The sequence below is a fragment of the Scleropages formosus genome, chromosome 1 (genome assembly GCF_900964775.1).
Source record: "Scleropages formosus chromosome 1, fSclFor1.1, whole genome shotgun sequence".
Taxonomy (NCBI): Eukaryota; Metazoa; Chordata; class Actinopteri; order Osteoglossiformes; family Osteoglossidae; genus Scleropages; species Scleropages formosus.
Window position 1 is genome coordinate 19050545 of NC_041806.1, and position 15861 is coordinate 19066405.

At 41.7% G+C, this 15861-nt stretch overlaps 1 protein-coding gene across 4 annotated transcripts in view; it reads left to right on the forward strand.

The window, feature by feature from the left end:
- The window catches only part of LOC108922326 (microtubule-associated protein 2-like), a 72312-nt gene that overhangs the window by 30918 nt on the left and 25533 nt on the right, over nucleotides 1–15861 (forward strand). For 3 of the 4 annotated variants that reach the window (XM_029255944.1, XM_018732400.2, XM_029255945.1), the window contains 2 exons: nucleotides 8919–9160; nucleotides 14792–14866. In XM_029255944.1, the coding sequence (XP_029111777.1) occupies nucleotides 8938–9160; nucleotides 14792–14866 (298 nt within the window). In that variant the 5' untranslated portion in view covers nucleotides 8919–8937. Of the gene's footprint in view, nucleotides 1–4260; nucleotides 4287–8918; nucleotides 9161–14791; nucleotides 14867–15861 lie in introns of those variants that run through there. The other variant, XM_029255946.1, reaches the window with a different exon arrangement.

Below are 15861 nucleotides of genomic sequence, written 5' to 3' on the forward strand. Positions count from 1 at the left end.
TTACAATGTTAAGACCATAAGACCTACCAATTCAGGGTACAATTCTCAAAGGTACTACAGCAGGAGGTAGGATCTGAACTGGGGTCAAGATGGTACCTCTAACCACTATGCCACCTGCTGCCCCTTAAGTCTTAAACAGACTTCATAAGTGTTATATGAGAACATCTCAATCAAATCCTTTATGACAAACATAACCAAAGGCATAAAATGGTCTGTCCCTAGTAACTGTCACAAGTTGATAACATGCAAACTGCACCCAGCTTGAAATGGCAGACTGCAGCATAAATATGGGACAAATGAAAATGTGCTATATAGTGCTGTAGTTCCCTGCTCTGCCTCTCCCTCCCACACTGTCATCTTCATGACTCACACCTCTACTGCTGCATTGCAGGGCTTTTCAACAGCAGCTATGGTACTCCAAGGCAGTCACTTCTTACCCTGTTAAGAACATGAGGACATAGGTAAACAGCACCATCTACATTAGAGTGATGCGTTTCCCCTATCGAGAACACAGGGCACATACATTGAAAGCAGAATCAGAGTGACTTGTTTCCCTCGTTTAGAACCTGGGGACACGTACATGTCACAGTCAGTGTTTCCCATACTGTGACCACAGGGGCATATACAGTACATGGACCGCATTATCTCATTCAGAGTGGCTGCTTCTCCAATTGAGAAGATGAGACATGTACATGGACATCACTATCTTACTCAGACTTATTTATTTTATGTGGAACATGGGGACACATGTACGGACAGAATTATCTGACCCAGAGCGACTGTTTTCCCAACATTGGGACACATACTGTACATGGAAGCACCATCTCAATGTGAATCACTTTTTCCTATTAATATGGAGACACCTATATGGGCATTCCTGTCTTAATTGGATAGGCTTTACCATATTGAGAAAATGGAGACAAACATCTTACTCGGTAATTGTTTCTCATATTGAGAACATGAGGACATATGCATGGACAGCACTCTGAATCAGAGATGCCATTTCTGCTACTGAGAACATGGGGAGAGGTATATGGAGAGCAATTTCTCAGAGTGTTTTAAATGGGAAAAAACGGGTACACATTTATAGCACTTTCTTACTCAGAGTTGCTTTTCCCAGTATTGAGAATACAAGGAAACATACATGGACAGCACTGTATCACTGAGAGTAACTGCTTCTTTCATTGAGAACAGATACACGGACAGCTCTCTCACGCAGTGAGCATATTTCCTCCATTGAAACCATGGCAAACACACATAGACAACACTATCTCAGAGAATTTCTGCCATTCAGAACATAGGACACATACACTGACAGCACTATCTTACTGAGAGTGACTTTCCACTATTGAGAATATGGGACCTGCTGCACATGTCCATCACTATTTCAGTCAGAGACCTTTTCTCTGATTCAAAATGCTGGACAAGTACATGGACAGCACTCTAAGAGAGAGTATTTCTCTTATTGGGGAAAAGGGGACACATACATGGACAGCACTATCGCAAAGGAAATTAGACTGTCAAGGCAAACAAAGGACACAGGAGGCTGGACCCAAGTGCAGGATCCTTTTTTTCAAAGCCAAAGGACTAGGCTGGTTATCGTGGTTGGGGACAGGCAAATGTTCAGTTGATTGGCAGGCAGGGCTGGAGTGAGGATCCGAGGTCGGGGTCAAGGGGCGCAGCAAGCAGTCATGACCAGGGAGACATGAAACTGGGCTAGGGAGTGAGGACAAGCTGGACAAGGGAGCCAAAGCAGGTTTAAGAACACAAAGGTTGTCTCAAGTGAGATTCCAAAAGTAGGTGGTGGTAGAGGAGTGGTGCTCTTTATAGCCAGTTGCTCTAATTAGAGGCAGGTGCTTCTGGTTGCGGTGGCGCAGTGGGTTGGACCGTAGTCCTGCTGTCCGGTGGGTCTGGGGTTCGAGTCCCGCTTGGGGTGCCTTGCGACGGACTGGCGTCCCGTCCTGGGTGTGTCCCCTCCCCCTCCGGCCTTACGCCCTGTGTTGCCGGGTAGGCTCCGGTTCCCCGTGACCCCGTAAGGGACAAGCGGTTCTGAAAGTGTGTGTGTGTGTGTGCTTCTGGTTGAGGTGCAGGTGTGGTCGTAACAAAGACGGTCTTTTGTATATTGTCAGGTGTTTTTCAAATAGTGTTTTTTTTTCCAGATGGTACTAAAATCTGCAGATTATATGTGAGGAGTGAAAACACAGTTATTTAGTACAAAAAAATGATTAATTCCTGACTGTGTGGGGTTATGTAATGCGAATAATTTTCCATTTTAAAGTCTAACGTGTCCTGCTTGTCCCTTTACAGCTGTTCTGCTGCTGTTTTTTATGTTCAGAAAACCTGCCTTCTTGCACATATCTGAGCCCTTGGGGCCATAAACATCTTTTTATGTCATTCCTGTCAGCTAACAGTTATGGAGGTCCCACTGGATATAAAAGCTTCAGATGATTCTCACCCAAATGGTTTTAATATATAAGCCATTTTTCAGATCAATCAGAAACCAACCAACCAATTTCAACAACCACTTGTACCGAGCAGGGTCGCAGCAAGCTGGAGCCTATCGGGCACAAAGCTGAAGGAGTGGGGCACACCCTGGACGAGACACCAGTCCATCACAGTGCCACAACTAGGTGGTACCCAGGCACACATCCAGGCAAAGGTATTGGAGCAATTGCAGGGCAAGCACTTTGCTCAAGGGCACTACAGCTGGAGGCAGGGATCAAATCGGTAACCTCCAAAGCCAAATTCAGCTACTCCAACCACAACACCGCCAGCCACCCATCAGTCAGAAACCACTTGTGATAATTTATTTTATTGTTGGGGGGGATTCATTAGAGCAGTATTCTTTCATGGGCCCTTGCATTTAGCAAACGATCAGATTGTGCAGGTATCAGGGAGCAGATCCATTGATCATCGTATACATGTTCAAACCAATTTTCTAATAATCAACAATAACCATAGAAACCCCTAATTATCCCCAGATTACCACTTTTAGCATAAAAATTGTCTGCCGCTTTGCTGATTTTCATCAAAAACATATTTTCCACTATAGCTTAATGCATGCTTGTGGGCAGTGTACCCCTTTACCCCAGGCTTCCTGCATCTATGGCTTCCCAAACCTTCCAGCTACCTGTTGTCTCAATTTTTGCTTGTTTTTGCAAGGCATGTACACAACATATTGAGTAGGACTCCCTGCAGGCAGAAAGGGAACAAGTCAACACTTAGGAGCGCTGCATCGCTGTTGTATAACTGAGGCTGATACATATGCAGTGCCACAGAGCTTCACATCCACCTTGCTGCAGTTAAGCACATACAGTGCAGGTTGTTTTTACCCACATTACAATATTATGCATGCAAATTAACCACATGAGTACCTCTATTTTAAATAAATATATTAGCCCAAGGTAAATGTTAACATGTTAGCATGTATTCATTTTGATGCTTGATGCTGGACCGATCCACTTTCAGCCTCATCCACACAAGCTGCTGATCCCTTGTATTTGGTACTGGCAAGGGGCTCTGTGCCTTCCATTCCAAGGGATGTGTATTTTTTTCCCTTCTGAACCACTGTGGTTTACACATCACCCCAAACCAGCCAGGCAAAGGCAAAACTGGTTTTGAGCCAGTTCAGATGTTCTGCGACATGTGGAGACTTTCACATCCATTATCATCTGTTGATTTATCCCCACACCATCAGTTGTGTGTGTGTGTCTAAATGTATTTGCTTGCACACATTTTTGGTGTCCAGTTTTGAATGGAAACACATTTCACATCATCGAAAACCATTGTGGTACTACTTACATACTGCTGTTTTGTTTCAGCTGCTAAGCCTTTTCCGCCTACGCTGTTTGCCCGCTTCCAGCTGTCTGATGGACACATGAGAAGTATAACATTGCCCTCACTCCTCCTCCACCACCCCCACCACTAGGCCTGTACTAGTGTCCGATGAAGCGGTTATGCAGGCCCACACAATCACTCCCACATAAGAAGAAAAACTGCAACAAGGAATATCATTGGTCTCAAATAAAAAATTATTCAGATCTTTGAACAAATGCTCACATCAATGATGGCTGTGTGTACTGCAGTGATATTTTCTGAGCTCACTCTTATTCACTGTTGGATATGTACATAAGTTCTGATTCATTTATATGTACCTCAGTTACTTTCCCTTGCTTTGCTTTGCGTTGTATTGTAGTGTATGGTGTTGTGTTGTCGGTGTGTCAGTCTTACTTATTATGCTTTCTGGCTGAGGGACCGGGGAGTGCAACCCAGAGCAGGACACAAAGGTTTGTGAATTTTGTGTGGAACCTTGTGACTTCATGTAAGATGCTTGCAGAGTGGAAGTCATCATGGTGAAGATTGGGTTGCCTTGAGAAAATGGATTTTCAGCCTACACAAAGCATTAACACCTGAGGACTTTGTCCTTGACTGACTTTTTGGTTCTGCGGCTCTGTCTTGTACTTTAAAATTTTGTATTTGTATTTTTTGCTCCATGCTGTAATTTGAGTACCCTGTCTTCCACAAGCATGCCTCTGATATTCTGGATACCCAGTGCTTGTGGAAGGATGAAAATCAACCAATTTCGGTAGCAAGGAAGGGGGTAGCAAGGAAGGAGGATGAGCAGAGGTTCAGTTGACCCATGTTGAATATATAAATCACATGGCTGTTATGATGCTGCCTGTAATACCCCTGCATATTGTTTCCCATATTCTCTGCCTAGTAATTTCTCTGGATTAGGGGTAGAACACTGACCAAGATGCTTTCTGATGTTGGTTCATACTAGGTTGAACCCACACTTTCCACTACAATGAATGCAAGACATAGGTACACAACCACCTCAGACAATTCACTGCTTTGAATGATAGTTTAATTCTGATCTCTTATTGGTACAGAAAATTTCCAGGACTTGGTCCGGCAGTTCAGTTTGTGTGGGGGTATATTGTTCCAAAGAAACACCATTTTTACGGTAACGTTACTGAGATTTTGGTAGTTTCTGGGCACTTACTTGGTAAAGAAAACCATGCTGCAGAATATTCTTCTTATGACCTATGGTTTATTTTTGTTTGTTATTCTCTGAAAGCTAGAGGGGAATGAAAGTTGCATGTTTCATTACTCTGCTTTATTTTGTTATCTCAGGAAATATCAGTTCAGAAAAATGTCTCCCTTTTCTAAGGAGTCTTTAGTAATTCTCTTTTTTCTCCACCATTGCTGCACTTCTGTTTTGCAAAGTGCTTCTCAATCCTGGTCGTGCTTGTGGTATTTGCTGTTTATGCTGCTATTTTCCCTACGGAGCTATTACATTTATGAATTCTGCTATGGTAATCATTGAGTGTATTGCAATTCAAACCGTATGAAAAAGAAAATGTTATTAGAGCATTAACTGAAAAGTTTTTAGTCATCCTGAAAGGAGTTGGTGTCGAGGAATGCTTTATATTTGTTAGTAAAACAGAAACCATCCATGTATGTTGCATTTGTGTTGGTGCGAAATGCTCCCTAAAACCTGATAACTTGTGAAATTCAAAACAGAATTAATTAGTACTGAACCTTAATAACGGACTGGTACACTGAAGTTATATAATTTAGCCAAGCTTAAGAAGAACAGCAACGTATAGCGTATTTAGTGAATGGCAGGCTTGGAATTCTCTTTGCAGTTGTTTCACCACCAATTGACATGACATCATCAGCACATTTGGAGTTTGCGTGTTCTCCCCGTATCTGTGTGGGTTTCCTCCCACAGTCCAAAGGCATGCTGTTCAGGTTCACCCGTAGTGTGTGAGTGACAGAGTGTGTTCCACTGATGTATGGATGAGTGACCCATTGTAAGTAGTGTATCTAGCAGTGTGAGTCACTCCGGTGAATAAGGTGTGTGGGCTGATAACACTACATAGAGTTCATTCGAAGTCGCTTTGGACAAAAGTGTCTGCTAAATACGTAAATGTAATTTAAACAATGGTGGCTTCTAGTGTAGATAGTGTGTTCATATATGCTATCATTCGACCCTGATAGGTAGATGATCATTAATAGGTGATTAGTTTTGCTATTGACTTTAAAATTTTGCTGTTAATTTTTTTCCATTCCTAGAAAGACTGGTGTCTACTGTATAATGCAGGATACATATTCCTCTTGAAGTAAGTAGTTCAACTAGCAGCTTGAAGATGGATGAGAGTTATCTACATGAAGGGGACCAGCATGGGAAAATAAGTGAGAAATACATACTTAAACCTCCTAGTGAGGAAAAGCAGCTCATATATTGGATAGATGGACACACATTTGTAGTAGTGGAAATCCGGAATGCTTAGCAACTGAGCAGAAATTTGAAAGGTCTTCTACCTAGGAAAAGAGCCACTTAGATGCCTTGGTGTCTTTTAAGATAGGGACTGCACAGAAGTGTGCCGTACAGAACTTGATGCAAGGCGAAGGCAAACTGCCTAAACCCATGTTCTCTTTTGTAAATGCCAGTACTTAATTTTTAGCCATTGAGATTTCGTCTTATATCCCATCATATTAGATCTTTTGTGGCAATCAGTTTAGGTAAATTACCAACTCATAATCCTGACGATAACGAGGCCTTGAGTTTTGGAAGTTCAAGTCATGTGAACACACATCACAGCAGAAGTTCTTTGCTTCATATTGCAGATTGGTTCAGTGCACATTTTGTGGCTGTATGGAAGTGGGATGGGACTTAAAAATACATTTTTCATTTAGACTAAAATATATTAGGATCAAATAAAGGATCTTCAGCGGGTTTTTAAGGATTTTTTTTTTTTATTGGACACCGTTTACATGGAATAATTTTTAACACTTCATGAATTACAATAGCAAGCCATTTTACTGAAATACTGAAAGTTAACTTACTGAATTGCACAATTGTTTAACTTTCTCTAGAGACCTGTAACCTTCTCATAAGGCCTGTTTCCTAACATCTTTGCTCCCAACTTCCTTGCAGCCTTTGTGGCTCTATTAATAATGCTGCAAAGTATTTCTGTGGTACAAGCCTTTTAAAGAGAGGGTTCATTTTTTTTGTAGAATGTTAGAAAAACAGGAACTCGAATGAGTCATATGAAAGGCTCCCTGCTGCGAGGCCTTGTGTACTATCCGCAGACAGACGTTTTTCATGTTGTGTATTGAGTCACTGGCATACTATTACTATACAAGCACACTGTTAAATGAAGGTGGCAGCTCAGTTGCAAATGGTGTTTGGAAACACTGGTTTTATAGTATAGATGCTTACAATAATAAAAATGGAGGGGTTATGATTAACAGTTTGGAAAAAAGCGTCTTCTAAATGAATAAATGTAAATTTAAATCGTGATTATAAAGTCTCCACAATATCCATTTTTCTTTGTTTTGTTGCCATTGAAGCTTAGCGTTCAGTAATATCAGAGTCTGATATTACTGATATTAAAACCCTCACAGAACGATTGGATCTCCCAGGCCTGTCCAGTTGGCACCCTCTGCATTAAATCCAACTCATCTAACCAAGTTTTGATCAGCTGACAGCTGTACTCGTCTTTTCATCCAAGTGTCGAGAACATTCAGCCACAAAGTGTATCAAGGATTTTTGGCCTAAAGTACTCTGGTACCAAATACACTGTGAGCCTCCTTGTGTTCAGATATGGTGTTCTTTATGGACAGTGCATGGCTGGTATACGTTACTCCCAGTAATGCCCTCAAGACATGCAGATGACACATGTTATACTTATACTAGTAGAATACTGCTCATTATACTAGTAGAACCTTTTGCAGTCAGAACACGGGAGCCAATTTTCAATTGCGTTATATCTCAATTCGCAAAGATAATTGCAGGGTGCATTATCACAGTGTTTCACCGTACTTCAAAAGAGAATTCAGAATCCAGAACTGAATTACTTTAATTAAAGCGACCTGCTAGGAAATTGAACCAGAATGCAGTGGCACAAGTTGTGTTTGATTTGCCGAACCTTTCCCACTCTTATGAAATATATCTCTGTTTACTCTGAAGTGTGTCACTTTGGAGAAAAACGTCTGCCAAATGAATAAATATAAATCATCCTATACGTATGTAGTATAAGTATGTAAAAGTGCAAGCCACTTTGGATACAAAATTAAATTCCTTCAGCTGAAATAATGGTAATTAATATCAGCGTTCAAGCCAATACAGAATTCACCCTGATACGCGGCAAATAATCACCTCTACAGATGTGCAATCAAGTACTAGGAGGATTACTTCTGTTGCATTATTTAACTTGAAATACTTTGGAAAAATACAACTTATTAAATGCATGCATTTTTACTCTTCTGTAACCAAACTGTAACACTCCTCACTAAGTAATCGGTTAAAACAGATTTTACATGGTGGTTGCAGGTCAGTAGTTATGTGTTTGGCATACATAATGTGGAGCCTATGTGGAGCCTGTGTCTCTTGGTCTTTTAGGTGTCAACCTAGAGCACATCTTATAGAGCAGGTGCAGGACTATATACCAGGGGCTCTGAATACAGCTCACCAGCTGGTGAGCATACATGAGGGGTCTAGTGAGTATGTGACCCTTGTAATGAGCCCTGAGTATGGTCTGATTCACCTTCTTGGATGGTTTCCAGCTTTAGATGTTGTAAAGTCTTGAGGGCTTGGCTCCGAGTTAGAGCAGAAGATCATGTCAAGGTAAAATAAGCTTACGGTACATTCGTTCGTTGCATTTGTTGTGATGCCACTTGAGCAGTAAATGTGATTATCAGTGTTCAATAACCACTTAGCCTACTATGATTGCAGTGACCCAGAAACAATTCTAGGAGGCATAGAACATAAAGCAATCAATTTTCAGAGTAAATCATCAATCTGCCACAGAGCACCTGCACCTAAATCTAAGTGAAATTTATGAGCTATTGTAATGGCCTCTGCTTGCCCAGTAGTGTTCTAACTCTGGTTGCCCTTCCCCCAACAGAGACACACCACCAGTTGTGATGGCAGACCGTCAGCAGCCTGAGGACAGTTCCTTGCAGTGGGGCTCAGCCACAGCGCGGGACCCTGCGGCTCAGGCTGAAGAGAACGGCTATTCAACATACAGGACCTGCCAGCCAGACGGGGGGCACGGCGCCACTGCCCCCTACTCCGCCACCGCCACCAGCACGACCACGGAAAATGGCTTCAATGGGGACCTATCTGGAAGGCCCATAGTTCCATCTGGTAGGTAGGATTGGATATTGCTCAAGAAAGGACTGAGGACCCTTCATATTTGCATTCATGAAGAGATGAACATGTTTATGGTATCCGACACAAGTTTATCAACCAGTTCACTGCAGCAGAAACCTAGAGCAAGTGCAATAGATATTACATTAGTGAACTTTTGGCAAATGTTTGCTGTTCCCAGAAGTTACTGTGCTGTTGAGAAAGGTACATTCTCTAATTGGCTTTTGTAACATGTATTACTCTATAATTCAGTTTTAATACTGCAAATCATGTAAACTGTTTCAATAAAAAAATTTGAATTGAGTACACACACACACACACATTGTCAGAACCGCTTGTCCCTTACGGGGTCACGGGGAACCAGAGCCTAACCTGGCAACACAGGGCGTAGGGCCGGAGGGGGAAGGGGACACACCTAGGACGGGACGCCAGTCCGTCACAAGGCACCCCAAGCGGGACTCGAACCCCAGACCCACCGGAGAGCAGGACTGCGGTCCAACCCACTGCGCCACCGCACCCCCTTGAATTGAGTAGGTAAGGTTAAATAAGATTTACATTTACATTTACATTTATTCATTTAGCAGACGCTTTTGTCCGAAGCGACGTACATCTCAGCAAAAAATACAATTTGTGCATTGTACATTAAGAGAAAGAGACATGGCTGCGGACATGTGACTCTTAAGTAAACCTAGTTTGTTACCTTCCACTTGATGCACCGGATGTTCATTGCCCAAGTAGGTGCATAAAACACAGGATAGATGAATCCTGATAACCTCCTACCATTTTTTTTTTTTTTTATATAATATAAGATACACAAACAATTACAAACAATGGCGGAGTAGTGTCTGTATAAAGGCTAATCTGAAGATACTCATGAAGTTACAATGCATGAACATTTACACCATACATGAGCTGGACAGATCTTGGGCGAAATGGGTCCAGAAAAGGTGAGTTTTCAGACCCTTCTTGAATTTAGACAAGAGTTTCTGCAGTTCTGAGTGGGAGGGGAAGGTCATTCCACCACAATGGAGCCAGAACCGAGAACCTCCATGCTTTACCTTTTGTGCACAGCACCACGCAGCGAGCACAAGTGGACGAGTTAAGGGGTCTGGCTGGGGTGCAGTGGTTGCTCAAGTCTTGTAAATAGCTAGGAGCAGTTCTATTGATGCATTTGTAGGCAGTAACCAGGGTCTTGAATTTGATTGGGGCAGCTATAGGAAGCCAGTGCAGAGAAATGAGTAGAGGAGATACGTGGGAACGCTTTGGCAAATCAAAGCAGCAGCATTCTGTAACAGCTGTAGAGGTTTGATGGCAGTAGCAGGAAGGCCACACAGGAGAGAGTTTCAGTAGTCCAGACGGGATGTCACCGTGACCTGGACAAGTAGTTGGGCAGAGTCAGTTGTGAGGTAGGGACGGATCCTATAAATATTATGCAGGATGTATCTGCAAGACTGGGTTGTGGCTTCGATGTGCTGAGAGAAAGACAGACTCATGTCAATCGTTACTCCTAGACTTTTAGCCAAGGAGGTGGGCGAAATGAATGAGTTGTCCAGTTTCATCGATAGCTTGTGACAGTTGATGTCTGTATCAGAAGCTTTTGGTATAACTTTTGTTGTCATTCTCCCCCACTCTTCAGATGCCTCTTTATGACTCCTCTTACTTTTACAAGCTCACTATATTATTACTCATGAACCCTCAGCTAAGAATCTTTTTACCTTGCTGGAGCTTTCACATAAGTCTACTGAGATATGTAATAACTTTATGCCACGTAACTCATAATTCTTGTAGTTCTTCAATATTGTTGTGCTATGTGGGTGTTACAACTCCTGGGCTCCAATGGCCTTCCAAAAGTGAACATGTGGTATATAGTGCAAGTGGCCTGGAGATACTTTCAGTGAGACTGTGTGGGAGACAATCAGGGTTTCTCAAAAGCTCTGAGTATTATCTCTTGGGGCAATTGGTAAAAGTTCTTCATTTGCCCCTAGTAATAAACACAAAGCAACAGCATCTTTGCGCGATGTTGCCATGGTTGCTGCAATTCGACGGTCTTCTTATGTTGTTGCCTTTTGATTGTCCTCGCAGTCGTTACCACTTGCTGTTACTCGTCACACAGTATGTAAATATCTACAGCTTTCATATGACCTTGTTTCACAATTAAAATATTCGAGAAGATTCCACTTACCTCCCAGTGGTTGGCTAGGTGATGTAGACAGGAAACAAGGCAGTGTTCTTCAAGTTGCACGACTTTTGTCATGATTGAAAATAAATGTTGAAAACCCTGCATGTATTGAGTATTGAAGTTTAAAAGAAAGTAGCAATACTTTGTGAAATACCCACAGATCACCATCAATTTGTTCATTTACTTTAATATTTAGTATGATTCTATGTTAGTACACGTAATTCCTTTCTTCAGCTTTAGTGGCAAGGTGGCTTTTCCACGTTGTTTGCATGTAGTTCCATCTTATCAGACTCGACGTTAGAAGTATATAGATATCTTCTATATGCTTTTACTGTAGTGTGTTGCTTACATTGTCTATACTTACTATCAAATTGTAGATTCTGGGCAGATGTGTGAAATAGACAAGTTCATGGCTACCAGGCTGATGAAATGATCTGAAAATTATACTTCATCAACAACAACCATGCTGAAACTTAGAAATTGTTCTGCCACCAAAATTTACCAAATACTGCTACTCACACCAGAATAAATAGTTTCATAAAATGGTTTAGTTGACTGTGCAACAGTCTAAATAATAGTAATAAAGCAATAATAAACTGGTTTGTAACATTTAATAAACAAATTTTGAACCTGTAACATAACTGACAACAGTGTTAATAGATTTGCCATCATCATTATGACAAATAAATGCAAAACTGATAATTATGCAAACATATTTTACCACTGCCATCAACTCAGATAGTTTAAGGACATAATATACACACATTTACGTAAATGATTATTATGGTAACTTTATGGGCTCCCTGGCTTGGTGGGAACGTGTTGCACTGTGAGGATGATTTGGTGTGAAATTTACCTTTGCAAATCTTAATCATGTGCTTTTGTTCCAAACTTTATCACGTCACCTTTGAACATCACATAATTATAATATTTCAGAAACTAATCAATTAATTTCATGAATTAATCAAACAAATACAAATAATAAAGTTCATTCATCCAATTTCAAGAACCGTTCGTCCTGAGCAGGGTCGCAGTGATCCAGAGCCTATTCTGGAAGCGTTGTGTGCAAGGCAGAGGGAGGAACACCCTTAACGGGACACTAGTCCATCACAGGGTAACCATACGCACACACACACACACACACACACACACACACACCAGTCACTCACCCATTCCCACACTACAGGCAATTTAGCATCGCTAATTCACTTAAACAGCATGTCTTTAGACTGTGGGAGGGAACCGGAGCACCCAAGGAAACACAAGGAGAACATGCAAACTCAACACATCCACGTTCTCTTGCACTACCCAGGTGCTGTGAGGTGGCAGAGCTACTTACTGTACCAGCATGCTGCCCCAAATTGTGAAATATTAAAGTAAATAATATAACAAGTTAAGAGTAAAAAAAAAGGTGATTATGGAGTCATTTGTGATACAATGGTGTTAGAGAAGGGGACTTGTTTTCTATTCCCTCATCTAACAAATGTTATTGTTACTAGCTAAAGACAGCACCAGGTTTGTAAGGATTGGTAACATTTTAATAAGTGGAAATGAATGATATACTTACGTATGAAACTGAAGCACCTAAATAGAAACTTTAAGAATACTCAGATATTTGACCTTAGGCAGTAAAATGACATATTCTGATGCAAAGGAAGAGTATGATGAATAAAAATATCAAGAAATGAGTGGCTGAAATGATAAAAAATGTTGATTTAAATTCCTGGCTCTTTATGTTTTTGAAATGTTATTTCTGTAGTTTCGTCAGTGCTTAGCTATTGCTAGTATGTAATTAAAGATAATATATATTTTTTTTTAATTGAGCAACAGGCTAGCTTCACTAACATAATATCTAAATCTAGTAGATAATCTAACCATAGGGTGGCACAGCAAGTAGTGCTGCTGTCTTACAGTACCTGGGTGGTGCAAGAGAATGTGAGTTTGATCCCTGCTCAATGTGGGTGGAGTTTGCATGTTCTCTGCATGGGTTTCCTCTGGATGCTCTGGTTTTCTCCCACACTCCAAAGACAGGCTGTTCAGGTTCACCCATAGTGTGAGTGACAGAGTGTGTTCCACTGATATGTGGATGAGTGACCCATTGTAAGTAGGGTATCTAGCAGTGTAAGTCACCTTGGTGAATAAGGTGTGTGGGTTTATAACACTACAGGGAGTTCATTGGAGGTTGCTTCTGAGAAAAGTGTCTGCTAAATAAATAAATGTAAATGTGATGTAATCTAAGGGGGTGCGGTGGTGCAGTGGCGCAGTGGGTTGAACCACAGTCCTGCTCTCCAGTGGATCTGGGGTTCGAGTCCCGCTTGGGGTGCCTTGCGACGGACTGGCGTCCCGTCCTGGGTGTGTCCCCTCCCCCTCCGGCCTTACGCCCTGTGTTACCGGGTAGGCTCCGGTTCCCCGTGACCCCGTATGGGACAAGCGGTTCTGAAAGTGTGTGTGTGTGTGATGTAATCTAAATTGTTCCAAACATCCTCCAAAGGAACCCGGATAAGAAAACAAGACTAAGATGATTTTATCAGAAGTGAATATTTCTAACAGGAGTCATGCTCAGCGAAACAGTGTTCCAAACTTCAAGTTGGAGACATAAATAATTTATGAGCCCAAATTTTTTGTCTTCTTTGTACCAGAAAACCTACAGGAGAGCAAACCATAGGGGAGCAACTTCTATTATTCCCTTGAGCAAGACAATTAACATGAACTGCTTCAGTAATTGTGTAGGTGTACAAATACATGAGAAATGGAAAAGAGGATTTGATGTTAGAATGGGTTTTCCTCACCTTTGATTGTTAACATTATAAATGCCATGAGAGGGGTCAGCATTATAGCACAGCATTGTTGTGCACTATCAGCACAAACATTGATACAGAAATACAACTCAGACACTCACTTCTCTACATGCAGCAAGCACATACAGCTGGTTCGATCTGGTGAGCTTAGTAAGTTATGGGGCCCATATACCATAATGTCTCCTGGCAAGAACATCCTATCTTTCTGAAATTACTTCTAAAAGAAGCACAGAGAGAGTTGTGGTGCACATTATGTACATCCTGAAAGATCTTCCAGCACACCAAAGCAGGGCATTCTGATTTATTTCAGATACAGAAGGTGTCCTTACTTACTCTCTATGTAAAAGTCCTTTATATTAAAATGTGTTGCTTATCAGCCAAAGTCTTCACTCTGCTTTCAGTTTCCATAGTCTGGTTCATTCTTTTATATTAACAGTTTTCATAGCTCTTCAAAACTGCAGACATTTTTGTGTACAGGCTTGGGTTCATGGAATTATGACTGGTTTGACATGATCCCATAACTATTTATCACCCAGTTATTGAAAGAAAGACAAGTATGGAAATGTGGATGTCTTGCTTTTAACTTAATTACTTCTGTGCCTCTCTTCTGATTTCTCTGTTTTTCTTTTTCATTAATACAACGTGTTTCAGTTGAAGACTCAGCCAATCTGCCTCCTTCCCCTCCACCTTCGCCATCTGCTGAGCAATTTGGACCATTGGAGCAAGGTACGGATGGGGCTGGGGGGATTTAGTTTCTTTGAGAGAGAGAGAGAGAGAGAGAGAGAGAGAGAAAGAAAGAAAGAGAGAGAGAGAGGGAGAAAGAGAAAATCACCATGTGTCAGAGGGCTCCCTGTTCAAAAAGCTATGGTCAGCAGGGGCCAAACTGGACAGAGGTGTGCTAAAATCCTGCTCGTGTATGGCTTTCCTGGGAATCTGGGTTCACTGGGTTTTGGGGTCAAAAAACACAAGAGGTGTCTGTATTCTGCTTGTGGCAGAACAGGAGTGATCGCTCCCCTCTTCTTCACATTCTCCTCTTTCTAGTATCAATGGCACACCTATTTTAAATGACATGTACCATCTCCTTGCCCTTCACGCTCCCAAAACCATCCACCAACTCAGCACTTCTTCCACCTCCTTTGGCCCCCAACTCACAGATCATGGAATGCCAGTTGTACCATGCTGATGGACATTGACTCTTGTTACTTCCTTTTAACCTGTTTTTTCTTTATATACCTTGCCTTGGTGTTGGGTTTTGTCATGCCATACTGATTTTGCATGTATCAGTGCCATGTTGTTTTACTTGTTGTGGCCTTGTGTTTAGAGTCATGTTTTTTGGCATCAGGTTCTTTAGTTGATTTGATCCATGTCTGCGTCGGTTTGTCAGAAGGCCTGGAGAACAAGTCGGTTTCCTGAACCAGCCATGCTTTGTTCAGTGTCTCTCCTGGTATTTGGTACTTTCTCTTATCACTAGCAAAACAAAAGTATACTCTTAGTTTTACTGGTTTGTGAGTTTCTGTGTTGAATCAAATACGGTATGAGTAGTTCTGCAGGCCTGAGCATGGCTAGATCAGTCACTCTTGACCCATGTGTCTAGCTGGTAAACGTGTGTCTCTGTCTTAGTGTTTGTGCCTCCAGCCATCTTGTCATCCGGTTGTGCTTGTTTGGTCGCCTGTCTTTCCTGTCTCTCTATCTGCCAGGTTTCCCCCTGCAGATCTCTTCCC